Genomic DNA, 27,742 nt, shown 5'->3' on the forward strand with positions numbered 1-27,742 from the left:
CCCAAACCTCTGTTCGATCATTCATGCAAAGGCTATGGAGGGGAGAGAGAGGTTTTACTTTGTAAATTCTGTACAATGATAAAACTAATATTCTTTATTCATTTTCAGTTAGGAAAAATAATAAATATTAGATAAACACTGTTAAACTGATTTTCCACTTAGTGTTCAATAATATTTCTCTTTGAGAGAATGTGCATGATGTGTAATTCTAGACTTATGGTGTTGTAAAATACACAGAAAATTGTGCTTAAAATAGCTGCCAAGTTTGTTCTATGTTCAACAGCATTCTCACTACACGTGATGGACAGTCTTCTTGCAATTCTGTCTGGTCCTCCCCACAAACTCAGTTTTATAATAGACTAGCAAGTTTTGTTCGAATCCATTTTTTCCCTTCCTAATGCAGTAAGTAAACTGCTGCAGTGGTTTTTGATTAACGTTTTATACTGACTTCAGAAATATTAGAGAAGCTGTCACTTTTTAAAATAAGCTCATTGACCTTTGACATGTAATAGGAAAATGGGTCAACAGTCCTGTGAATTGCGAGGGGTCTAGGAACTGACCTGTCCCTGCAGGAGGAACCTGGTCCTTCCCAGGCTATTGACATCATGTTGCTGATCTGTGTCTCCCAGGATATAGCAATGCTCCAATAATTTTGTTTCAGAGTGCATTGTCTTCTTAACTTGCAATACTAAAAACTCACTGGTTTTCAGTTTTTCTTGTACATTGTTTAGCTTCACTAAAGGGTCTAAAGCCTTTATTTCGGATCCTGCTTTTTGTTCACTCGACAGATATTGAACCTTGGAATTTTAAAATCACATGACTGATTTAATTTCTCAATTACAATTTTTCCTAGGTGCAGGAAGGAAGATTAAATACATTTAAATTTTCTAGAGAAGTCAACCGAGACATTGAAATTTTATTTTCACAGGTTGCCATTATTTTCCTGCATATTGGCTTTATTAAAAGCTAATTTTCTAAGCCCAGGAGTGGACCTCAGCATTGTTCTCTCTAGATGAGTGACCTTTATACAGAGATTCAGACCAGAGTATGAAAATAGCACAAACAATTGTGAATGAGCCTCCCATTCTTCCTGAGGTCCAGCAAGGAGAGTTGTCTTAGAGCTTCCTAGTGCTCCGGGAGGGCGCAGCCTGTGGTCCTGGTGGAGGAATGGGGAGGGTATTGTCTGACAGCCTTGGCTCCTCAGGAAACAGTCCGTCCCCTTAATCTGCAGGAGGGAGAGGATTTCTCTAGACCTGTCCTAGGCAGGTGACAGCAGCAGCCCGCTCCTGCACACGTTCTTTTTCTGTGGGTCAGGAGTCAGCAGACTTCCTGTAAAAGGCCATTGTGAATGCTTTCTGCTTTGTGGTCCATGAGATCTGTTACATCTATTCAGCTCGGCCGCTGCGACACGAATGCGCCCATAGACTACACTTAAACACGTGGAAGTGGCTCTGTGTCAGTAAAGCCGACTTTTCAAAAAGCCAGCGGCAGACTGGACTTGTCCACATGTTCACTGACTCCAGCTCCAGGTCACATGCCTCCTTCTCACTGGGCTAGTTTGCTATAGCCCAGCCCTTAAAGTGAAAGCAGGCACTTGGGGGCCTAGTTCCCATTTACAAAACAGGGGACAAGGTATTTAGAGGCTATACCTCCCTAAGCACTGGTGATACCCAGGCCGCTGCCTGGGCCATTCCAAGAAAAGTTGGAAAACATGAAGCAAAGGAACAGTTATACCATTACATTTCATATGTAAAGTTGGAATCTAAATTCAAACTATAGCAGGTGGCAAAGCCGGATTGTTATATCAATGGCCTATAGGCTTTTCCTACATTTGGAGACAGTCTGGTAAATGGATGGATAGAAATGCTTAACAAACTGTATAGCAGCATGCAAGGGTGAAGTTACAAATATTTAATAACTCTTAGAAAGGCCCAGGTGCCCACCAAGAGCAGCAGGCCCCAGTAGTAGATAGCCAGCAAGGTTCTACGGGCGAGCGCTTGCTGGAAAGAAATCCTTGGAAGATGGTAGCAGAGTGTACACACACACATGCATACCTATGTTTTCAGAGAATATTGAGATCATGTGGCGCTTGCCTTCCTCCATTACAAATCTTCATCTTCCCTGTCTTTATTTCTCACTGAGAAAAATGAGACTTCTGCTAAGCCTGAATCTATACCTTCCTGCCTCCTTGGCAGCCCTGCTGGGTACCCCCCACCTCACCCCCCCAAATCAGTCTCTCCTTTTCAAAAAGCTTCCTGCCCTTTGCCTCCAAAGATACTCAGATCTTTCTTATTCTAAATCAGTAACCACTTACTTGAGTGCAACATTTTATATTCAACATGTTAGTCATTTCATTAGAAAAAGCTAAGTGTTCATGCTGCCTAAGAAATTCGGTGGTATCCAATTTGCTGCACTCTTTTTAAAGTTAATCTCTCTCTCTTTTTCTCTTCTGAATTCTGTTAAGTTCAACTTTGTTGTCTTTTTTCAAAAATACCTCATTACAAAATCCGATAGGCCTTATAAATAATGAGATTGGCAAGTTAATTTATTTAACAAAAGTCATATCAGACCTTTGGAAATAAAATTGGCAAAGTCCCCTGTCAGTAAACCTACCTGTGCTTCCGTCTCCTTTTCATGTGTATACACACACTCTCACACACACACTTCTGTGATTTCATATTTCATTCAAAATTAATTTAAAAGTTTAAATTAAATGACAAATGGAAAATGAGAAACGAACATTAGCCAGGGTGGCTGGTTGGTAGAGTTGTGGAAACTAGTGATGGCAATAAGATAAGGTTTATCTAGGCAGACTTAAGATTTCACCAGAGGGGAAAAAGTTTTATATGTCTATGCCCAATAAATATTTATTGAAAGTAAACAGGCTTTGGGTGCCGAACCGTCTCTGCCTGTTTGTTTGCTTCCCTTAAGGTGTTGTGTAAGGTTAATTTTCGGTGGGAAGCTGTATCCACTTTCAAAATCTGCCCTCCTCTGTGGAAGACAGCCCTTTTTCCCCTTTGGCATCAGTGTGCCCCACCTGAAGCAAGGCTTTAGAAATGGAAAATAACCTAGATCACTTTGATGCTTTTTGGAGTTTGTTCTGTGTTGTTTTGAGAAAAGGTGGAAAAGAAAAGATGACCGTCATCTCACAGATCCCTGCCTTGCGATGCTCTCCTTGGGCATCTATCTTCCTGCACATTAGAGTGCTGCTTGAGGCCAGAAGGCCCTGGCAGTTGTCTCTGGGACAATGCATACAACTTAAGGACTCTGGACTTCCATGAAAGTTTGTGTGGCATTTGTTCCCCTCCCTCTCTCCCTCTCTCTGGTCTTCTGTTTCCTTTTCTTTTCCAAAATAGCATACCTTTGTTATCTTTTTTGAGCTGGCACTGCCTGGAACTGATTTCCACAATTTGGAGGTCTGTGAGAGAAAGGAAATTGGAGAACAGTGATTAACTTCAGGTTTTTAAAAACAAGCTGTTGGCTTTTTTTTTTTTTAAGTGAAAACTTGAGTTTAAAGGAAAATCATTAAATTTGGAAGGAGGAAGAAGATAGGTTTTTATTTTGTTTAGTAAAATTTAAAATTTTTTGTAACACATAAAGAAAATTATTAAACCTATAAAATAATTCTCTGAAACATGTTTCTTCAATACGGCAGTCCCTTAAAAAAGGATCTATCTGTACCTACAATTCATCCATCTTTACACATTTAGTATTTACTCATATGAAGCAGGCATCATACCAGGAACTTTGATAGTCTGAGAGATGTCAAAATAAACCTCCTGTAATTTCTAATTTCAGATAGTTTAAAACGTAATAGTTGAGGTGAGTCGTATCTTCAAGTCATTGTTATAGATGACGCTAAGTGGCATACATTGGCAGGTAATGTTCATGTATTATGAACAGCGAAAGTGGTACTTACTTTCATTCTTGGTTTATACATCATCTCTTTTTCTCTCTCAACAATGTGTATAGTTTTCTGTTTTGGTGGAGTAAAAGTTTGAAGCTTTATTCTTTTTTTGGTGAGCAATTAAAGAGCATAAAGTATAAATGAATCAGAAGACTGGTGATCAGGGGGAAAAGATCATGGGATTAGGTATCAGGACACCAAGTTTGTAGTTCTGGTTCTTAATAATTAGCAGTGTGATCTTGGATGAATTACTTGACCTCTCTGAGTTTCATTTTTCTTATCCATAAAACGTGTTGATTTATTTGGGGCATTTCTCAAATTCCCTCTCTGCTCTCCAATTCTATGATCCCCTGTTTCATTGGAAACCCTAGTTACGGCTTTACCGTTTAAAGCTGTTTGTACAGAAGGTAAGGAGTAGCTGTCTTAATGTTAGCCAATGACAACAAATGGAACACAAGATGGTTGTTGCTCAACTAGACATTATAGAATTAAAACCATCATGGAGTGAGTCTGAATGTGGAAAAATTATATTGTGAAAGAAGTGGAATCAAGGGATGTTGATAAATATTTATTCAAAGGACCAACACACTCCTGCCAGAATTTAGTAAGTTGAATTTATATTTCGCTTTGGATTTTCCTTGTACCACCTGCCCCAACGCATGCATAGCCTCTCCCGTTAAGCAGCCTCCCCCATCAGAGCGGTGCATTTGTTACGATTGAGGAACCTGAACTGACACACCACACTCACCCATAATTCTGTAGTTTATATAATGGCTCATTCTTGGTATTGAACATTTCTGTGGGTTTGGATAGTTATATAATGACATGTATCAAACAGAATGGTTTAATTGCCCTAAAATCCCTCTTTACTCCACCTGTTCACCTTTCCCTCTCCTTTCTTCCCACTTTCTTCCTGGCAACCATTGATATTCTTACTGTCTCCATGGTTTTGCTTTTTCCACGAAGTCATATAGTTGGAATCATACAGTATGCAACCATTTTACAATGGCTTCTTTCACTTAGTAAATATGAGTTTAAGTTTCCTCCATGCCTTGTCATGGCTTGATAGCTCATTTCTTTTTAGCTCTGAATAATATTCCTTTGTTGGGATGTACCATAGTTTATTCATTCACCTACTTTAGAACATCTTAGTTATGAATAAAGCTGCCAATTATGAATAAAGCTGCTTTAAACGTGTGCAGATTTTTCACGTGGACCTAAGTTTTTAAATTCTTTGGATATATTCCAAGGAGAGTGATTGCTGAAGTGTATGGCAAGAGTATGTTTAGTTTTGTAGGAAATCTCCAAACTGTCTTCAAAAGTGGCTGTACTACTTTGCATTCCCAACAGCAATGATTGAGAATTCCTGTTGTTCTGCATCCTTACTGCTGTTTGTATTGTCAGTATCAAAGCACTTTTAATTATCAAAATCTTTTAAAAAATTAAAGAAAGGTAATTTTTCTGATATGGTATTTTTATTGAGATATAATTCACATAACATAAAGTTCACCCTTTTAAAGTGTACAACTCAGCGGGTTTTTATTAGTATATTCACAAAGTTGTGATACCATCGCCACTAATTCCAGAATATGTTAATCTCCACAAAGAAACTCCATACTCATTCACATTCACTTTCCTTTTCCCCCTCCCTTGAGCCAAAGTAGGGAGAATTTAAGAAACATTATATTTTGATTTTTTATTTGTATATATATGCCCATATAATTAATATATTTTAATTATGTGGCAACTATACAAACATTAATTTTATTTAATTGCCTTCTCTTTGGTAGATCAGTAGACAGAACATAGCATAGATTACTTTGAGTCAAGCACATGGAGTTGCTTCACTTTCATAGCTAGAAGTCCAGGGAAACCTGCTGCCCCCCCCAGCCCCGGGAAAAGATTCTGTCATTCTCTTTTACGGAACAGCTTGTCCCATTTGAGCCTCCTCTGGAATCCACTGGGATGGGGTGTATAAGGGTTTGAAGTTGTTCTTTCCTTCATCGCCACATTCCCCATTTCTAGCAAAGTGCTTACACTCAGGGGTGACTCATAGATGCGTAAGAATTTAATTGTTGATGTGAATTTCAATTGGTGAAAAAAAAAATTCCAGCTTTTAAAACCATTTAAAATATTCCTTGTTGAGTGACTGAGATTTGTTGGCTGTTTTAAGCCTCCCCCTAATCTACAAACACATTTTTTGTATCCTTTACTGGCAACAGAGAGGTTCAGGCATACCTGTTTACCTTTTGATGGAACAGCTGCTTCAGCTTTGGCCTTGTCCAGGAAGAGGGGTGATGCGGGCCAGGAAAGGAACAGAAAACTGGGATGGCGGGCGGCAGGATGAGTGTGAGAGGATGCCAGAGTGACTTTGAAAAATAGAATCGGGGAGCCTGAGAAAGAAAGTGGGAACCTCCTCTCTGTTCTGGCTTCTATTACTCTGCATCTATAGCTTCCTTTTATCACCGTTGCCTTTCAAGTGCTTTTTGCAAGACATCCAAGTTGAGCTTGTTTATATGCATGTTAGAATCCAAAGATTACTGAGAAGCCAGAGCATAAAAACAAGGGATTTGTCCTCTTACTTTATCTGAATGGCCTCCTGAGGAAGCTAAGAGGGCAAACAGCTGCATTACTGGGACTGTGCCCAGGGCCTTTCCCAGAGAGCAAGTGATTTGTCTTGCAAGAGCCCTGCTGTAAATTCCCACTGTGGTCGGTACCCAAGCCCATTCCTCTGCATGGCCACACTATGCTGGCACCAGCGTCATTCAGACACTGACAGTGAACAATTAAGTCCTCTCTTTTCAGAAGGGGAAGGGGAAATCTTTAATTATCTTCCTAAAACTCTTCAAACATGTTAGACTGGAGAGCAATGTGAATCTATTCCCTGTATATTTAGGCAGGGATGGCTTCAGCATAAAGTTTAACTCCCTAGTATACGGATCAATACCAGACCAAGACATGGGTTAGGCTAGAAAATTGAAAATCATTACATTAGACCCCACCTCCCTTTAGGAAGCAGGTTATTACTGTTTATTTTTACTCAAATATTACTCTTAGTGTGGTGGAGAGGGTGTCTTATGTCACCCTTCCCCAAATGACCTATTGAAATATTTTTCCCAGTTATATCAGTTCAGAATGATTTTAGCTGCAAGTAACAATAGCAACAACAAAGATTAGTTTTTAAAAATAGGAGTTTATTTTTCTCACATTTCTGGAAGTCCAGAGATAGGCAGCATTTCACATCATTTCTGGGACTCAAGGCTGACGACTACTGTTCTTGACTTTTCTCTCGTGATTACAACATGGCTGCTGACCCGCCAGTCATTCTGTCCACATTTTAATAAGGGAGAAGGAGGGAAAGAAGGAAATAGCACCTATATAAAAAAAAAAAAATGATTTTACTGAAACCATGGAGAGGAATGTTTCTTGTGTGACTGTGGCCAGAATTGTGTCAGATGTCCACATTGGACCTAAGGGAGGGAAACAAGCCTTGAGAATGATGTTGAGTCAGCGAGCAGTTCTGATTGATTGATCTTGTTTTATTTATCTCATTACATTTCTAGTGATATTTTAGTGCCCCTGTGATATTCTAGCACCTGTTATAACCTGATCCTAAATCTAGCTATGAGCATGCTAGCAAGTTAGTTAAATTATAGCAACCACTTAACACACGGGCTTGCTATGTGCCATGCATTTTAAATATATTAACTCACTTAATCCTTATAATAACTCCATGAAATGTATATGATTAATATTTCTGTTATATAGGACAAGGGTCTCAAGATCTGATCAGTTCTAAATGTTATTACTAAATGCTATTCTTGCTAAACATTAAAATGTAGCCCAGTATTTTGTAGATGCAGATGTAAACAGGATGAGCTAGACAGGAACTCAATGAAGTAAGTGTAGTCAGCTGTGAAGAAGAAATCAATATGTAATTGACTAAACAGTGTTTGTAAGCAATGGCTCCCTTTGGGGAGACTGAGTTTTGAATATGTATCCTTGCTGCAAGTAAATAAAACTACCTTGCAAGAACCATGTCTCATTCTTGCATGGAACACCCAACGGGTGAACCCCTCCAGTTTGGTAACATTCTTATTTTATAGATTAGGAAATGGAGGCACAGAGGTTCAATAGCTTGTTCAAGGTCATAGATCTCGGAGGTGGCAGAGTCTACATTTAAGCCTGGGCCAGCTGGCTTCAGAGTTTTCCCTCTAAATCCCTGTTATATTTTTTCTCTGGTATAAAAATATGTATAGCTATAAGCAGATATACAAATATCTGAGGGGACATAAGATCACACCTGCATAGGTAGAGGGACTCTCTTGAGGTGAGGAGGCACCAGTGGAGTTGTTAATAGCTGCCTACACTGGCTCAACAGATTGGAATTTGTAGAAGTGCCAAAGGCAGAGCTAGTTCTCCACACATGATAGTTCTCCCGTTAGGATTTTTGCGAAGAGCACAGCAACACAGGAGGTTGGGGGCTGAGCTCTAAAGCAGAAAGAGATTTCTGTTGTCCCATGGTGTTTACCCCAAAGTCCTCCTACAGGGAGTGACCTGTAATACAGACAGAACAGATCTCCCCCTTGAAGCGTCTGAAACTGAAGGAGACCTAAAACTTATTAAAGTTGCAACCCAGCCCAGACCCAGCTCAACTCCTGATTGGATTGAAGAGATCTATACCTCACTTCAACGATCAGAACAAAGGAAAAAACTTGTGCATCTGGAGGTAATTATTATTTACTCCAGTTTTCTAGAGCTCTTTTAAAATCAATGTCTGCCATACAACACAAAGTTAGGAGATTTGTAAAGGAAAATAAAAATGTGACCTATGAACAACTGATTGATTGTGCTTCAATATTAGCAGACACACAAATATTGATGATTAGCAGACACTAATATAGACACATGAATATAGATGGCACAGATGTTGACATTAAGAGACAGAACTTTCAAATAATAATAAATATGTTAAGGAAATTAGAGGAAAGTGGATAAGAAGATGAATAATGCCAACATAGAAGTAGAATCTCTCAAAAGCACTGATTGGACGTTCTTGATATGAAAAAACACAAAGTCAGATTTGAAGCATTCATTGGATGGACTTAGCAGACTAGACACACAGAAGAAAGGAAGAGTGAGCCAGAAGACAGGGCAATAGAAATCTAAGCTGAAGCACAGAAAATGGGTGGGGAAAAAGGCAAAGTCAGTTGTGAGGAATATTTGGGACAAATGGCCCAACAGTCATGTTTCTGGAGTTCCAGAGAAAGAGAAGAGAGAGAATAGGATGGAAGAAATATTTGAAGAGAAATGGATAAGAATATGCCAAAATTGCCTGGCTGGCGTGGCTCAGCGGTTGAGCATCGACCTAGGATCCAGGAGATAGCGGTTGGATTCCTGGTCAGGGCACATGCCCAGGTTTTGGGCTCGATCCCCAGTTGGGGGTATGCAGGAGGCAGCTGATCAGTGACTCTCATCATTGATGTTTCTATCTCTCTCTCACCTCCCTCTCTCTGAAATCAATAAAGATATATTAAAAATAATAAAGATTAAAAAAAAGAATATGCCAAAATTGGTGAAAGATTCTAGAATCTCAGTAAACCGAAAGCAGAATAAATGAAAGAAAACTACAATCTAGGCATATCATACTTAAACTGCTAAAAACAAAAGATAAAGAGAAAATGTTTAAAGCAGCTACAGAAGAAAAACATTATAGTTAGAAGAACATCAATAAGAATTTTAATTGATTCCTTATCAGTATCGAGTCAAGAAGACAATGGACTGACATCTTTAAAAGCGTTTTACAAACAACAAAAAAACTGTCAGCCTGAATTTCTGTGCCCAGTGAACATATTCATTAAAAGTAAAAATGAATTAAAGACTTATTGGAAAGAAACCTGAAGGAATTGGTTGCCAGCAGACTCACAGTCTAAGAAAGGGTAAGGAAAGAGAAGAAATGTTATAGGAAGTTCTCAAAGCTTAACGGAAGTGACCTGTTAGGGGTACACGGACGTGACGGAAGGAATAAAGAGCACAAGAAAGACGGCTTATTAAGTTTTAAAAAGATTTTTAACTTTTTTAAAAAAACTAACTATTGTGGAATATAGACATGCGAAGAAGCAACATTGTCACCATAGTAATATGAAGAGGAAAGAGAATTAGACTCTTGATATTTACATTGTTATGAAATTGTAAACTAGTAATTCAAGGTAGACAGTTATCAGTTACAGATCTCTAGTAATCATTAAAATACAATATAATTTATTTCTTAAAAGGTAATTGAGGAAAACACAATAATAAAATGTATTTTTAAAATGCCACTTGGAATTTATGGTAATTACCATGAACTTAAAATCTAATCTTAAACCTAATGGTGTTTCCAAAAAAAGAAAGTCACTATGTAATACAATTGCATTCTGTTTTTCGTGTAATGTTTTCCTGGTATTGTTTTGAAATTTAAAAAATACAAACAGCTGATGAAGCTTAAGGTCTGTTTATCCTAATATGGTGAGGTATGCAGCTACACATTAAGGCTCATCGAAGTGTTGCATGAGCCTGAGGATCACAATTATGTGATGCTTCAAGAATGGAAGGTCATGGTCCCTACTCCACCCTGCGACGAAGGGGGAAATATTTGGATTCCTGACTAAAAAAGAGAGAGAGCTTCTAAATGTGCTTATCCCAAAAATGCTGTCTATTTTGCCAAAAAAGAATAGTTGATCATTGCAATTCAAGCATACTTTAGGTGGATTGTGTCAGACAAAACCAGTGTGTGACTCAGACGCTCATGATCTGTGTTTCACATCTGATCCCCCTGCCCTCAGCAGTTTTATGATGTCTTCTCTGAGATTCATCAGGATACCCTTTGCATGAGTAAGAAACTATATACTGTAACTAAAATTGTCATTATTAGCCCTAAATGTATCTGCGCCTTATCTTCTAAGATTTACTTATTTCAAATCTGTCACTTCTTCAAACATTTGCAGTACATGGGTACATCTGCATTTTGCTTAATTTCTAAGATAAATTATGCTATTCCATGCAGCCATTAAGATGACATCTTTGTATTGGAGTAGAAAATATGACTATGACTTTTTTTTGAGTGGGGAAAAGAAAGCAGCATGTAGAGCAATATTGATATGATACAGATGGGAGGAGAATTTCTGCTTTATACAATTGTATATAATTTAAACTTTTACACTTATTAATATACTGTATTATAATTTTTTAAAACTTTGTCCATGTCTGCTGTTAAGACTGTGTATTTATTCAAGTCAAGCATATTAATTTTTTTAAAGAAAGAAACCTAAAAAGTCAAGAACAAGAGAGACTTTGGGGCATCTATAAACTTTTTCTGAATGTGGTATATGAAGGGCAGTAGGCTGTATGAGCACTCATAATTGATTACAGTTGTATAAGAAGTATTTATATACTAGAGCTCTATGAATTTGTTAGCAGCCTTTAGTATTAGTCTTGTTGCAAAAGGGGAAAGGCTTAAATGCCTAAGAATAATAAAGAGCTGTAACTGCCTTGGTACCTATGTCGATTTCATCTGTTTTTCACTCACCAGAATGTGTCTTGTCAAACTATAATTTAGTGAAAAACTTTTATCACCTAATTATAAAAAAAAGCGGCCTAAAATTGTTTTTATCACACAGCACAACATATACAATAAAAGAGGATATTTCATATTTTCCTGAAATGCTTTGATTTTTAAAAGTAAATTGACTACCTTGCTCCAGTTAATGTTCAAAACTAGAATGCCTTTCAGCCTGGAACCATGAAAGGATCAATGATAAAATTCCAGAAATGTTTATAAGGGTGATTTAGAAATCTAGGATTCCTAGAGGTATGGACAATATGAGCAAATGGATGTTTTTCTTATCTCCCTTTCTTTTTGTACCTTCGTGAATATCAGTGTGCTTTACATATGCTGATGTCATACTTCCCATCCTAATAAAGGATTTTCCATTGAATGTTATAGATTATTTTCTCTCACTTTCTCATTATCTCAAAAACTAACTTAAAAATGTTTTTTCAATTAAAAAAATATGATAAAATACACATCAGATAAAATTTACCATCTTAACCATTTTAAGCAGGTATTAAGTATTAAGCACATATTAAGTATTAAGTACATTTACATTGTTGCACAGCCATCTCCACCATCCAGGTCCAGAACTCATATCATCTTGAGAAAATAAAACTCAGTACTCATTAAACAACTACCCATTCCCTCCTCCACCCAGCCCCTAGAAACTACTTTCTGTTTCTGAATTTGACTACCCTTGGTTCCTCATGTGAGCGGAATCGTTCAGTGTTTGTCTTCTTATGCCCGGCTTATTTCACTTAGCATAATATCTTCACGTTTCATCCATGTGTAGCATATATCAGAATTCCTTTCATTTTTAAGGCTGAATACTATTTCATTGTATGTATTATGTACCATATTTTGTTTATCCATTCATTGGTTGACAGATATTTGTTTTGTTTCTATGAACATGGTTGTATAAAAATCTTTTTGAGACCCTTCTTTCAATTCTTTGGGGTATTTACCCAGAAGTAGAATTGCAGGATCATACGTTCAATCTTTTAAGGAACGTCAGTACTGTTTTCTGCAACAGCTGTACCATTTTACATTCCTACCAGTGATGCACAAGGGGTCCAGTTTCTCCACATTCTCATCAACATTTGTTGTTTTCTGTGTTTTGTGGGGGTTTTGTGTGTGTGTGGCAACCCTAATGGGTGTGAGCTGCCAGCTTTTTACACCTCTGTCATCATCTTAGCTACTTTACAGAGACAGACTATAAATGTTTTGACTAATACAAATAACCTCCTACCCTGTGAGTGTGTGAAATTATAAAAGTGCTTTTGTGGTAAGTCCTAAATGGCCACAGAGTCATTATGAATTATAGAGAGTAAACAAAAGGGCCACCCCTGAGTGGAGATTATCCTCTCAAACCCCTCTCACCCACACTAGCTTCATTTCTCCATGGATTTTAAACCTAAATTGGAGTTTGTGATTTAGGAAATAGAAGACACAAATTTTAATTCACAAATATTATTCTATCCTCAGAAAATCCATTCCTCGCTGCAGAAGAATTAACAGGATGCTGTCCAATGAATCCCTACATCCTCCTGCTTTCAACCGCTCCAACTCACAGGCCTCCGTAGACAGCGCCTCCATGGAGGACTTCTGGAGGGAAACAGAAAGTATTAAAGAGAACAGCATGGGAGGGCAGGAAGAGCAGGCGCCAGCTGAGGTCAAGCCTGTGGATGGTAAGGTGCAAGATTCCTTTTTCTGTGTGTGGACTTACTTTTTGTGCTCTCTCCTGTTCTGTCAGCAGGTAGAACTCATCCCATTAGTAGTTTAACAAGTGAATTTAGTAGAATTCAGCATATCAGCTACCTGTTCCCACTGGTTTATATCTACTGGACTGGCTCAGGGTGGCTTCTATGCAAAGTGTTATGACCTGAAGGAGGGGTGTCAACAAAGTTCAAATCGATCCCTTACATATCGCTGCTTAGGATGCTGTGCCTATCATGATTCATTATGATCTATCAGACTAAGTGTTCTAACTTTGATGGCCTTTATCTCTGTATACTTGACTATTAATTAGAGAGAGAGAGAGAAATGGAAGAAATTGCCAGTATAATTTTAAAGAAAAAAGTCTTTGACTTTGAAGCATTTACTGTTATTAATGTATTTAAAGAATGTATTCTTTTGTATCACCCAAAATAAAAGCCATATAAAATATACTAGCTTAGTAAAACTAAACAGAGGAAGGCTGAGAACCAAAATAAAAAATAATAAAAGAGTATAATTGTCTTTAGTTTTCAAAGGGGGCAAAGTTACTCTAGGTCCTACCTATCAACAAATAAATACATTAGACATCCAAGAAAGACTGAAGGTAGTTCAGTTAGAAAGTATACAGGTATTCCCATAAGAATGTTTTTATTAGGCAATAATATATATATATCTCACATATCTCTCTCACATATATACACATCTACACATATATGTGTATACATATCACATATATACACATCTATATATATATGTATACACACACCCCTACACATATATGTGTATGTCATGTACTTATATGTATTTATACAATGTGTATGTATATGTATTCCATACATATACACATTTATATCTATATGTCTTTAATTAAATACATTGAAATATATGAGTTCACAGCTATACCTTCAATTTTAATATAAGACCATTAGGTTCATTGTACTTTTCTCCCTTAACATATTTGTGACTTCCTTCTTAGTGAGAAAATTCGCTTCCATTATCTTAAATATATATACTTGTTTATACTTATTTGATCCATCCCTCTGTACATTACCAATTTTTCTTTACCTTTCAAGGTTGCCCTTCTCATCTCAGGCTCCAACATCCCTAGCTTACTCCTCTACATAGACACCTGCCTTGCTCTGTTCCAACTAATGGCTTTAGTCTTTAGGACTTAATTTAAGAAGAGAAAGTGGCCTTCTGTCTTTTAAAGAAATTAATATCCACATACTTAACATTTCTACTACTTCTTTTTTTATATATCCATTATCATCTCATGTCTTTTCCTTTATCCTAAAAAGAGCTTTCTTTAGCATATCTTACAGAGCAAGTTGGCTGGTGATAAAATCTCTTGATTTTTATTTGCCTGAAAATGACTTTATACCACTTTCATTCTTGAAGGGTATTTTTGTTGTTGTTAATCCCCACCCAAAAATATTTTTCCATTGACTTTTTTTTTAGAGAGAGAGTGGAAGAAAGGGAGGGAGGGAGAGAGAGAGAGAGAGAGAAATATCAATGTGAGAGAGGCACATTGATTGGTTGCCTCCCGCACACGCCCTGACTGGGGCCGGGCATCAAACCTGCAACCCAGGTACGTGCCCTTAACTGGGAATCCTACTCACAGCCCTTCGGTGCATGGCCCACACTCTAACCACTGAGCCATATCAGCCAGGGGTTGAAGGGTATTTTTGCTGGATAGCTAATTATTGTTTGACAGGGTTTTTTTCCTTTCAGGATTTTAAAGATGATATCTTACTGTCTTTTGACCTCCATTGTTTCTCCTTCATTGATAAGGAGTCAGTCAATGTATTCATATTGTTTTTCCCTGTATGTAATGTATTGTCTTTGCATTCAAATTTTCATTCTATCTTAGGTTTTCTATTAGTTAGACTTTAAGATGCCTAAGTGCACTTTCTTTTGTTTTTGCCTACTTTCTGAACTAGTTGGTTTTCAGCATATTTTGGAAACTTTTGGATATTATTTCTTTAAATATTTTTTTCTGCACTATTCTCTCTCTTCTCTGAAACTTCAGCTACACATATATTACACAACTTAACATTTCCCTAAGGTTGCTGGGGTATGTTTAAAAATATTTTTCTATTTTTCACATAGGATAACTTCTATTGATTATTTCAAGTTTACTGGCCCTGTCTTTTAAGGTCTCTAATACACTGTTGAGCCCTATCAGCCAATTTTTTATTTAATATATGTTAATTTCCAGTTCTATAATCTAAATTTTAGTTTTTTTAGTTTTTATATTTTTCATTTTCTGCTGACATTTTCTGTACATTCATCACGAGCATCTTTTCCTTTATGGCTGCTTTAAAGCCCTTGTCCAACATCAATCACCTCAGAGTCACTTTCTGTTGACTACCTTTTCTCTTGATAAATTAATACATTTTTTCTTTGGATTATATCCTAGATATATTGTAACATTTTTGATAATGTAATGATATGGTGACATTATTAATATGTTTTAGAGACTGTATTCCATTATCTTTCTCTAAAGGGGGTCAACTTTAGGTCTAGCAGTTAACTTGACCAGGCTCATCTCCCCATGTCTGTCTTCCCTGCTCTATGCAGCATCTGTAATCTCGATTGTTCCTTCAGGCTTCTTGCTGCTATTTTCAGTAGCTTGATGTCTCTCATACACCTTTTTAGTTTAAGGTTCAGTCAAGGATTTGGTTAGAGTTTATGCATAGATTTTGAAGCTTTTTCCTGTGTGGCTTTCTTTACAGGGATATATCTCTCACTTTCCAGCTGTTCTGGTAATCCCATGCTTTATCCTCTGACTTCTCAAATAACTAAGACTCGTTTCTATTTGAGTTCTAGCCACACAGTACTGTAGGAGTTGGAAAATGGCCTCAATTGTAAAGTTGTATAAATGTGAATCTCACCCAGGGCATTCGCTTTTATCAAAGTTTGTTTTCGTTTCCTGTCTGCTCTTGGTTCCTCTCCATTACCTTCAAATAGTTATTTTTATGTACTTAGTTCAAAGTTCATAATTGTACACGGGACTGTTATTTCTATACAGGTTACGGTACCTCTTCTGAAAGATTTTATTCCCTTGTTCCCCAACAAACTTACTAAGGTGGTGGATTAGTAAAGAGTGGTACAGAATTAGTACAACTTAGGTTCACCTTTGCATTTTCTGTTATGAAGCAAATGAGCAGTAAAAACAAGGAAGTAACTGAAGGATTTGCCTAGCTAAGAAATGGGAACTGTGAAGCACATTCGAGGGTTTTGTTCACATACCGATGATGCAATAATGTAAGCATAGTCTGACTCCTAGGCTGACATTTTGACAGGCTACTTACAAGGCAGTCCAATCTGCTCCTCAGACAAAACGTCGTTCAGGAATGCCTGTTCAGCATAGCTCCCAGAATTTATGTGGAGTGGATTTTCTGTTAAAGATGTTGTTATTCTGGATTCTTTATTATTTCTGTACCTCTCATTTACAGTAGCAACTGTTCTTATTATGACTAATTTTACATTTTTAATTGCCTTATGAAAAATGGAAAGATTACCTAATGTTTAGAATAAGGAGAAAAGTAAGAAAACAAGTATCTATTGAACATATACTCTGCTCCAGGTTTTTTGTCATTGTCATAACTACACTGATGAAACAATCCTCATAAGCCACATAAAAAGGCTATGATTTCCTCCATTTTGCCAAGAGATATCTTAAAACTTTCAAAGCCATTCATCTAGTAAATGATTGCATTGGGATTTGAACCTGCCTTCGAGTAATTGAAAGCCTTTTTGGATGCTATTAAACCCCTCTTTTCCTATTATGGTTTTAGCTTAAATATTCCAATTTTCTCGTTTTTTGAATTGATAGTCCAGATATAGCATATATTTAACTGTCTGACAAGGGAAAAAACCTTGCCCAATCTGCCAGTCAACCTTACTATACTAGAAAATACTTAAAAATTAGGTTATTTAAAAAATACAATACAGACTTTTATTTTAATAAAAGGCCTTTTCCATAATTTGAAAAAGAGGTCAGTCTTAATCTATTTAATACTGTATTGATATTTCTCATTCACTGATATGCACGGACCTACAGATACGCGTGTCATCCAGCCAGCCAGAGAGAGCTCTAACCTCCTCTTGGTCATGTTATTTCACAGAAGGAGAACTTGAAGCAGAGTGGTTGCAAGATGTGGGTTTATCAACCCTGATCTCAGGTGATGAAGAGGAGGATGGCAAAGCCTTGCTCTCCACATTGACTCGAACCCAGGCAGCTGCGGTGAAAAAGAGATATAATACTTACACTCAAACCATGAGAAAAAAGAACAAGCAGTCTGTCAGGGATGTCAGAGACATCTTTGGAGTCAGCGAATCTCCTGTAAGTAATGAAGGTCGCTCAAAAGGTTTGGTTTGGTTGGGGGTGGAGGAGATGGAGAGGAACATGCAAAAAGCATCACTCTCTAGGTTTTAGAGAAAACTGAAGCAGACAGCACAGTCCACAATTTTACAGATTTGAAACTTAAGCTGTCATTCCTTATCTTCCATTCAGCAGTCTCCCTCAACACTAAATTCATTCCTTTCTTCTTTGAAGTTGTAGAATAACTTTTTGGCAATGGGGCAGGTCTTTGTGGATTGGATACACAAAGGCTTTACTTAAATCTGTTGAATGGAAACAGGTATAGGAGTCCTGGGAAAGTGGCCCCAGGATTATAAGCAAGTCTGGGTGGTTTGTTTTAAATGGGGACAGGGGTGGGAGAGTGAGAAGGGTAGCCTTTATGGTCAAATAAGTTAAAAAGGTAAAAAAATTGATAGGAGCATTAATTACGTAAGAGAGAGAATGATTCATAAAAAGCATAGGGGAAGCATAACATGCTTTATGAGGAATGGCTGGTTGAAATTCCAGCTTACCCTGAGCGGTGCCATGCCACACTTTTACCTCTGAGGCTGTTAGTCATGTTCTCTTAATTCTGTTTGTTTTACTCTAAGCTCTGCCTTACAACTCATTCATTCATTCATTGCATCATTGCAGTGTTGTATTGAATCATTGCATCATTGGTGTAACAAATACTTATTGGACACATTATCTGTGCAAGGTCCTATATTAGGTTCTATGAAGATAGGATTCTTGGAACTTTGAGTGTAATTAGTATGTAGATAAAAGGAAACTTGATATTCTGCTGAAGTTACAAGTTTAGTTGCAAGGGGCAAGTCAGTTAATCAATCTGATTTAGGCTTTTCATCTGTTTAATTGTAATTCAATAATGACTTAAGTTAAAACACCAAGGATATTGGCTAGCAAGCAGAGCTGAAGACAGTTTCCATTTGAGTTACTTTAGGTTGTCTGTAAGTCATATCTTCTCTTAGATATATTAATCACATTGAGTAGTTGCCAGGGCAGCTCACGCATACTTAGTTAACCTTTGCATTTTTGCTAATAATGTCCTAGAATAGCACTATCCTCTAGAACTTGCTACAGTGATAGAAATGATCTATTTCTGCGTTGGCCAATAATGGTAGGCACAGACGCTTGTGGCTCTAGCATTTGATATATTGCTGGTGTGAATAAGGAACTCAAATTTTAATTTTATTAAATCTTAATTCATTTAAATTTAAGTAGTTACATGTGGCCTGTAGCTAATTAATTGAATAGCACATTTCTAGAATCTTCTGCCGTATATAATGATATACCTAGGAGTAAGTGCGCTTTGAGTTCTGTGCTCTTTGAACTTTCAAACTACTTGAAACCTGTCTTTCTGGATGGTGAGATTTCCTACAGCTGTAATTAATAAATAAAGGTGATGCTCACAACCACAAGGGCTCCAGCCACAGGTTCCTGTCTATCAAGGTGTCAATCAAGGAGAAGGTTGACCCTGCTGGTTTAAATTCCCTGGGTCATTTTTCCGTTATCCCCCAGATCATGTTGAGAGTCTTGAGAACTCGGGCTACAACCTTTCTTTCCCACTTCTACTTCCAGCTACTTCAGACCACGGTTGTCACTCTTCCCTAGCAAACCACAAAATCGGGCAGGGCCTATAGATGCCTCCCAGATCCTCCAGTTACTAAAGAAAATGCGTGACTAACCTGTTTAGGGTCCCTAAAACTTTGGACATCTAGTAACAGAAACAAGGAGGGAAAGAGATATTTTTGGGCTCCTCCCTCTTTTACTTCGATCCTGAAGGAAAACATAAAGTGGGCACTTACCCATTGGAGCTTTAAGTTTAAAAAGAAATGAAGGGTCTTTTACGTTTCCGTTAATGCACAGGTGCAATGAACTGTTGGGTGTTTAGCTCCTCCCCCTTGTCCCCCCTCCTCCCCCTCCTTCCCCCCTCCTCCCTCTCTTTCTGTCTCCCTCCTATGTCCCCTACTACTCTATTTCTTTTACCTACATTAATAGAATACCTAAAATTTCCCATTTCACTTCCTTAATGAAGATTTAACATCATAATTTTCATAAGGTAATTTTGCATTAATCTTACACATATGAATTTGACCCAGCAGACTTTCAGATATAAACTCAATGATTTGACAGATAGATACGTAGATTATACTAGTTGTTTTCTTAATTTTATGCACATAGAAGCCCATGCTCAAAATCATTTTCCCTCAGAATTTTGAAGATATTTGTCCATTACCTTCTCTCTTGTATCATTGCAGCAATGTCTGTATCAATTTCATTTCTTTATATGCAGATGGGGAAGTTTTTTAAATTTTATATTTATCATTGGAACCTGGAACTTAAAACTGTTTCACCCTTTTTGAAAAATTCATCCTGGTCACTATTAAGTGGGCTCTTGCAATCTGAGAGCTCATTCATGCGTCAGTCTTCTACATATTTTCTTCTAACATTTAAAACAAGTATTCATTCCGTTCATTTTCTCAGTTATCTCCTTCTGGAATTTTGTTAGATGGTTGCTGTATTGTTTGGATTGAACTTCTGTTTTTTTAAATGCTCTCATATAGTCCAAGCTTTGTCTGTGTGTATGTTTGGTCTGCATTCTTGGATATCCCTTCAACTTCACTTTTTATATTAGTAATTTGCCATGGTTGTATTAATACTTCTTTCATTTATTTAAAAATTTTTGTCAGTCATATTGTTAATTTGCCATAGACTCTCCTTACCCCTGACTTCCCCCTTTTTTCAGCCATCTGTCCTTGTTTCCTGACTGCAGTAACCTGTCAGTACTCTGAAGGTACTAAATTTAACCTTAAAGTCCAGGGTTCTTTTATTTTCCTTAACTTATCTGTTTGCTTCAGGCTTAAGAGTTTCTTTTGGCATCATTGTTTTCTTTTCCTTTGCTATCCAATTGATTTTGATCCTGGGTGTTGACTCATGCTTATTAAAGGACTAGAGGACTAGATTGATTAGTATGGGGAATGGCTGTATATTTCCTGTGCGCTTATGTAGACCTGTTTTCTCCCCAAAACTCCCCTGTGAATAGGAGTCTGGGCCCCTGTGAGTGATGACATGTGTCAGTGTCAACTACCACACTTCACTTTAAGAATTATCAATATTACATATATGCCAAAGTAACAAGAGTTCTGCAGAATCCTAATTAATTTTCATATCAGGCAAACCTAACTTCTCTTTTTATACTCCTGTCCTCGTCCTTTAGAAGGCTCCAATGAAGTGCAATTCAACTTTCTTTTTGTCCAGGACCACACACATGCTAGGACAGTCACCACTATCCCCAGGGCAAGTGGTTGCTGTGTCCCAAGAGGACTTCTTGGGTTTTATCCTATAATCACATTTAGCTGTTATCTATTGTTCATTGTTGTTCAGAAAAACATTCTTTAATTACTTTGTTCATTGTTTTCTAAATTGGTGGATGCTTTTGTGCTCTCTTGTTTTTTTTTTCATTCTTGATAACGTGCTTTTTTTTCTGGATCAGAATTTACCTTCTACACATTTTTCTCTCGTACCTTTTTTCAGGCTGAGGTTTTCCTCTATCCTTACCACACCATTCTTGCTTTTTATCTCCTAGGAACATTCAACAATTCCTCTTCTGCTAATGAAAATGTTTAGTGGTTTCTAGATCTACTCTTTGAAAAAGGTCTCTCTCTTGACACTTTGAGTGATTTGTAGGGGGAGGAAAAAATGGTGTATGTATTTTGCTATCTTGATCCAATTTTCTTATGCTAATTCTTCAGGAGCATTTGTTCCTTTCCAAAAATTCCCCCCCCCCCCTTATTCTAAAGTAATACATAATCTTTACTGGAAACTTAGAAAATATAGACAAGCAAGGTAAAAAATGACTATTTCTATGGGCCCAAATAAAATTTTATGATTTCATTAAATATCTAGTAAATTTTCTTTTTTTTAATGGAGTTCTTACCATAAGGGATAGAATAGTTAACCCTTGTTTTAGTAGAGCCATTATACACTAAGTTGCAAATATTAAATCAGCCTCTGTGTACATAACACAGTGTCTATAGTTTTGTTCATTGTGAATAGAATTCCAGGGCCCAGGTACATTTTAATAATATGCAGAAGATGTGAACCAAATATTTCTTTCAATAACACATTTAATTGAGCAAAATAGTCTAATTTATTTCCACTTTCATAACTGATAAATAACTGTTACAGGTGGTAATGACTTATTATTGACAGTATAAGTGTGGTCATAGATTCTGTTTTTAAAAATGTGATCATATCACTAATATATACATTTGACTACATGTAACAGAAAGCCCAAGAAATCATGAGCTGTACAAATACAGACTTGTTTTTCTCTCTTTAAGAAGCTAAAGGTAGGTGTTACTTTTTCTGAGCATTGATCCAGTCCAGCTTCCTTCTAAGTTTCTATTTTGCCTTTCATATGTCGGCTTCACCCTTTTGCTTACAAGTTGGTTTGGCCACTCCAGGCACCATGTTCATGTTCCTGACAGTTCCTGGAACTTGTACCGATGGCTTCTGTCCCTCTGACCTTACTTTCCTGGAAATCTGATGAGGTAGAATTCCATTTACCACCTGTTGTCCAGAACTGTTACATGATCATCTTTAGTTGCAAGGGAACCTGGGAAATAATTTTTTTTTAGCTGGACACAAAAGTTCCTGGAAAAAAAAATCAGAATTCTTTAAAGGAAGATAAGTGCCTAGGTTAGGAGTAGGCAGTTGACAGTATCTGGTCTCCACAGAGACTGGTGCCTGTCATCATCCTGGCAAGTATTGGCTGATAAATGGCTAAATGCAATGATCAGCGCAAGGCAGTCATATGTATTATAGCTCCACAGATATGTAAGATTGTGCACATATTGTGCATAACACATAGCTGAATGCACAATGAGCTTTGGGAGGATATGCCTGAATAAAAACATGCTTTCATTATTTTTTAATAGCCAGATGATTTTTGTTGTATCTCAACTCCTCTTTTGGATGCAAGCCTGGATGAGGAAGGGATATCAGCAATTCCCTCCAGAAATGGTCTACTGGTAAGATAAAGCAAGGGGAATTAAGAGTAAGGAAGTTAGAACAAAGTAATTATTTCAAGGCAATCAGGAACACTTGAGAAAAATGCCTGCTTGCAACAAGATAAAGGAGACTCTTAAACTCAGGAATGAATAATTAAATAGTTAAAACCACAAGTAACTGCATGGCCTGCCTGAACCTACAATATCAAAAGTCAAAAACAACCACAGCTGCAGCCACAGCTGTAAGTCAAAACGTGGGGAGGTCGTCAGCCAAACTTCTCTTCTTGTTGCTGAGCGCATAATGGAACATCTTACGTTACCCTCCATGTAGCTTTGAATATTAATGTAATTCTCACCATAAGACATATTTTGACACTTCAGTTATTTTCTAAATGTAAATATTTGAGGGGAGCAGCATGGCAGCATCTTAAACGTATAGCAGTAAGTGGGAAAGAGCACTGTCTAGCAAGGAGGTAGCCATCTTCCATTATGTCACAGGACGTGAGACCTTCCATTAGAGAGCACCTTGCTCGTTCTAGTTGAGTTTTAAGGAGAGCTAATCTGCATTCATAACTGCCAGTAAAGCTGTCTCAGTAGAAGGCTTATTTTTGTGAGATGAATCCATGCCATGATGTGTACCACTTGGCATGAGGCCTGGTCCACTTACTGAACTGGAGGGAAAACTAGAAGGTCATGGGTTTGCTGATATCTTTCTCCGCTTGGACTCATGGCTGCAGAGAATTTGCAGTGGGAGACTTTCCTCTATTATACTGCAGTATGTTTCCTTCTCTTTAGCTCTGCCTTCTTTCCTTCCTAGCAGCAGAAGAGGGATTCTTTACTATTCTAAGAATGACCCCTCTACCACCTTAAGAAGATGATGATAATAATGTTTAGTTTCTATATAGTTTATTTTCATCTTATGCATATTTTGCACGGGGCACTCTATCGTGGGTTACTCTTGGTCCCTTCTGAAATTCTGCTGCAGGGTTTGGATGTGGCCAGTTTGGCTGCCCTTCTGTTACTGAGGGTGAGCTGAGGTCTGGAGGTGCAGTCTGGTCAACTGGGGCTGTGAGCTCTCGTGTTTTGCAGATTTTGTCTCTAATTTTTTTTTCTAGTTTTATTGTATTTCTCATAAGAGTGCTAACTCTTTCTGGTCAGAGGTTTTTATATTTTCTGTTGAGTTGGAAGCAGGTGTCCTCTGGTTTCATGTGCTCTAAGCACAAGGAGTCCTATATACCTCACTTCCAGCCAGGAACTTGGCTCAAGGTGTTTGTTCTCTGCCTGCCCCGTTTTCCCTCACAGCGGCACTGCCTCTCCCCTCAGCCGGGGGGGGGGGGGCAAGTCAGAGAAGACCCGTGTGTTTCCGAATAATGGGTTTCTGGGAGCTTTACCCCACCTGACCCTACCTACATTTGGATTGCCTCCCCTCCACCTCCTAGGTGAGGGAGGGACTCCTACCCCTGAGTAACAGGGGTGGCCAAATGCATGACACCTGACACTGGACAGATAAGATCGACAGCAACTTATTAGTCCCATGTTCCAGAGCCTGGAGGGGAGGACGCGGAGCCATGTGTGGGGCACACTGGGGAGCAGAGTGAACAAGCAGGGGCTGCAGCAGGTGGTTCCCATGGGACGATGTGATTGGCTTGTTTGTATAATTTCACGGGCTGGCAAGGAACTGAAACCTACCACTTATAACGAGGAACTGGTCCCTGGCTAAGGGCACTGGCCGGCTGGGGCGCCTATCTGGCAGAGCAGATTGGGAGGAGCTTGCGGCTAGGCCCCTCGCGGGTTCCTGATTTCCCAGAGGTCAGGGCAGCAGACAGTGGGCTTCAAGTTGCCTCTTACGCCGCACTCCCACTCCCTCCCTGGCCATGGACTCTCATGGTTACTCTGGATTTATTTTATTTCTTTTCTCTTTTATCATTTTTATCTATCTCCTTTTATTTCAATCTCTTGAAGGTCTTATCCCCTTTTACATACTAATCAGGGGTTAGGTGTGGTGCCAGACACGTGAAGAAACTCTCACTAAGATGGAAGGGACATTTGAGCTTCACTCCAGCCACCCCCTGAACTGCTCACAGGTGATGAATGAGGGAGCCTGTAGAAATGACCCTGGGCCCTAGAAGTGCCCCCGAGCAGCTCAAGCTCCTGCCGGCCAAGGGTCGGTTGCACTGTTCTTCCTCACAGGACAAGGGCTAGCTTACAGAGTGACTACAGAGGATAGTAACAATATTAATTGGCATAATCACATGTATTACAAAATGTTACATCTTTTTAGCAAAATGCATCTTTTATCCTTTGAGAAAATGTGGCAAGAAATATCTCTGGGTACTAAATTTTTATATCCAAAAAGCTTAAATCCTAACTTGGTGAGTGTCAAAATGCTAGGCCCTAAATCAGTTTCTTTCAGATATTTGTAAATATTAATCTATTTGCTTTTACATGTTGTGTTAATGTTGGGGAGTCTGATGCCTCTCTACACCCATTCCCTTATTTATATCCTGCTCTCATTTTCACATTTCTGGGAGTTTTTTAGGTTTATCATTATTGTTGGAGACCTGAACTGTCATCAGGATATGAAATCATTTTTTCCCCCATCCTGATCAGTACTCAGATTTTTGTTTCTGAAAAATGTTCCTTTCAGTTCTGAACATTATCTTCCCATTATTTCTCCAATTATTTTATTTTTCTCATTTTCTCTTGTTTTTCATTTCATTGCTTGCTTTAAACTCACATGTTTCTTAAATTTTCTTTTATATTTTATGTCTTTTTTTTCTGTTTGTTTTGTATGCTAGTAAAGATTTGCCCAGCCGGGCGTGGCTCAGCGATTGAGCGTTGACCTAAGATCCAGGCGTTCGGGGTTCGATTCCCAGTCAGGGCACATTCCCGCGTTGCAGGCTTGATCCCCAGTCGGGGGCGTGCAGGAGGCAGCCCATCAATGCCTCTCATCATTGATGTTTCTCTCCCTCTCTCCCTCTCCCTTCCTCTCTCTGAAATCAATAAAGATATATTTAAAAAAAAAAAAAAGATTTTATCTACTTCATTTTGTATACCCCTAATTCTAGTATTTGCCCTGAGTGGTTATAATTAAAGTGCTATTAATTTTTTAATTTAGCAATTATTCTATTAATTCAAAAGAGCTCTTCCTTTTTACTGATTTCCTCTTTATTGTTATAGTTAGTTCCAGATTTATGGATACAGTAGCCTCTCAAATCCCTCTGAAATTAATAAATTATAAGCTGTCTTCTTTCAATTATCTTTCTCCCAGAATGTTTATCACTATATATCTTTTTCAGGATGTTAATTTTCTCCATGGCTGACTTTTTTATGTTGATTTTGTCCAATGACTGATGATCTTTGGTGATTAGCTTATATTTATTAATGAACTGGGCTGCTTAATTAATGACTTAGGATATGTCATTGCTATAGGATTTCTTGCCATGATATAGATATTTTCCCAGTAACCCTTTTTTGAATAAGAGGGAAAACTTTGGGTCCTGTAGAAGCCAATAAAGTATGAGAACAGTGCATGAGTGAAAGTTAAACAGCACACATACATTAGTACACACACACTCATACCTCACACACACACACACGCACATCCCTCATACACACCTCACACACACACAGACACAGACACACACACATACCCCTCACACAAACAAGCACACATCTTCAGTGTCAAAGGGAAAACAGTGACTTTATTTTCTGTCCTAAACAAAGCTGATGTTTTCCTTTTTTTCTCCCACCCATGTCTTTTGTGGGGGTTCAGAGCGACCTGATTAAATGAAAGTCTTTTTGGTCCCAGCGCTGGACATCTTACCAAGGCAGGTAGCTCACTTCATTCAGAGTGTCTTTCTTGGGTTCATACATAGCTGCTGCCTGCTGTTCAGTATAAAGGGGCTGTTGGGAGGTGAGCCTTGCCCCTCTGTGGAGAAAACACTTTACAATAAGTCATCCTGGCCATTACCCTGGGCCCCCTTGCTGCCCTTTGAAATTTGCCTTCTGAGCTTTGTTGTTTTGTCTGTTTGCTTTTCGTGGATCTGTTCTTTCCTTGCCCGCAAAGTTGTCATATGCTGTTCTTAGTCTGAGAATTTCTCTATAGTTATGAAATAAATTATGTACTTTTTCTCTTCAGGAATTTCTAACAACTTCTGATCTGTTATAAGAACACTTTGTTGGTTTCCAGTGCTGTTTGCAGTTCTTATAAAAATACACACTTTCTCTAATTTTGAGTGATTGGGAGTGGTGTACCCTCAGCCTTCCATCTGTACCTAAGTTTTCTTGTAGTGCCTCCTTAGCATTGTTTCCACTTCAAAATAGGTGTGTGCTTTTGTTACTAATATAATACATATACTTTTAGAGAAAGACAATACAGAAAAGCAAGATGAAAATAAAAGTTTTTAAGCTCTCACGTAAATGTTTATGATTTTATTAATATTCATCATATTTAATTTTGCAAAAAGTTGCTTTAATCAGGGAATAGAATATTTTCATCTTATTTTGGGAATGCTATTGTATTGCAAATGCTGCTAAAAATCTTAGAGCGTATGCAAGAGACCTACAGTGCAGCCCATCATTGTCAGAATAGTCTCCAAATACACTTCCTGCTTAATGAAAACCAGAGCGTTTCCAGTGTTCTGTGACTGAGCAAGAAATATTTGTTTCGGTCATATATGTTTGACAATCTAATGCATTTCCAGTTTCATAATTGAAAAAAACTGACTATTCTTTCTATTCATTTATAAATCATTGCAAAATATAGTTATGATGTCTGATATTAAAGTAGCATAGTTTTATCAGTAATCTGCATGACTTAGACCTACAACTAGAAGTTTATTTTCCTTACAAAGTAAGAAATCAGGCTGGTATGGCTGATATTCTTCACATGGTTCTACCAACTTTTTCACTTTTCCACTCTGCTTAGCACATGGGGCTAATATTCACTGCTATAGAGTGTCTGGGCATCACAGGCACCATGCCCATGTTCTGGAAGAAGCATCACCCAGCTGATTCCATCCACTACAGCAGGTGTCGTTAGCTTTCACCAAGTACAATTCTAATCTTATCTCACTAGACGTAACCATCACATGACTACACTGAGTCTTTTTTAGTTAGACACACAGCATCTTGGAGCAAAATCATGA

The 27,742-nt window shown here is 38.0% G+C and overlaps 1 protein-coding gene across 7 annotated transcripts in view; it reads left to right on the forward strand.

The window, feature by feature from the left end:
* The window catches only part of ARHGAP28 (Rho GTPase activating protein 28), a 144,549-nt gene that overhangs the window by 65,244 nt on the left and 51,563 nt on the right, over positions 1-27,742 (forward strand). For all 7 annotated transcript variants that reach the window (XM_081149188.1, XM_081149192.1, XM_081149189.1 and 4 more), the window contains 2 exons: positions 12,984-13,186; positions 17,345-17,562. In XM_081149188.1, coding sequence (XP_081005314.1) covers positions 12,984-13,186; positions 17,345-17,562 — 421 coding nt within the window. The remainder of the gene's footprint in view (positions 1-12,983; positions 13,187-17,344; positions 17,563-27,742) is intronic.

This window comes from Miniopterus schreibersii (genome assembly GCF_964146895.1).
Source record: "Miniopterus schreibersii genome assembly, chromosome: 10".
Taxonomy (NCBI): Eukaryota; Metazoa; Chordata; class Mammalia; order Chiroptera; family Miniopteridae; genus Miniopterus; species Miniopterus schreibersii.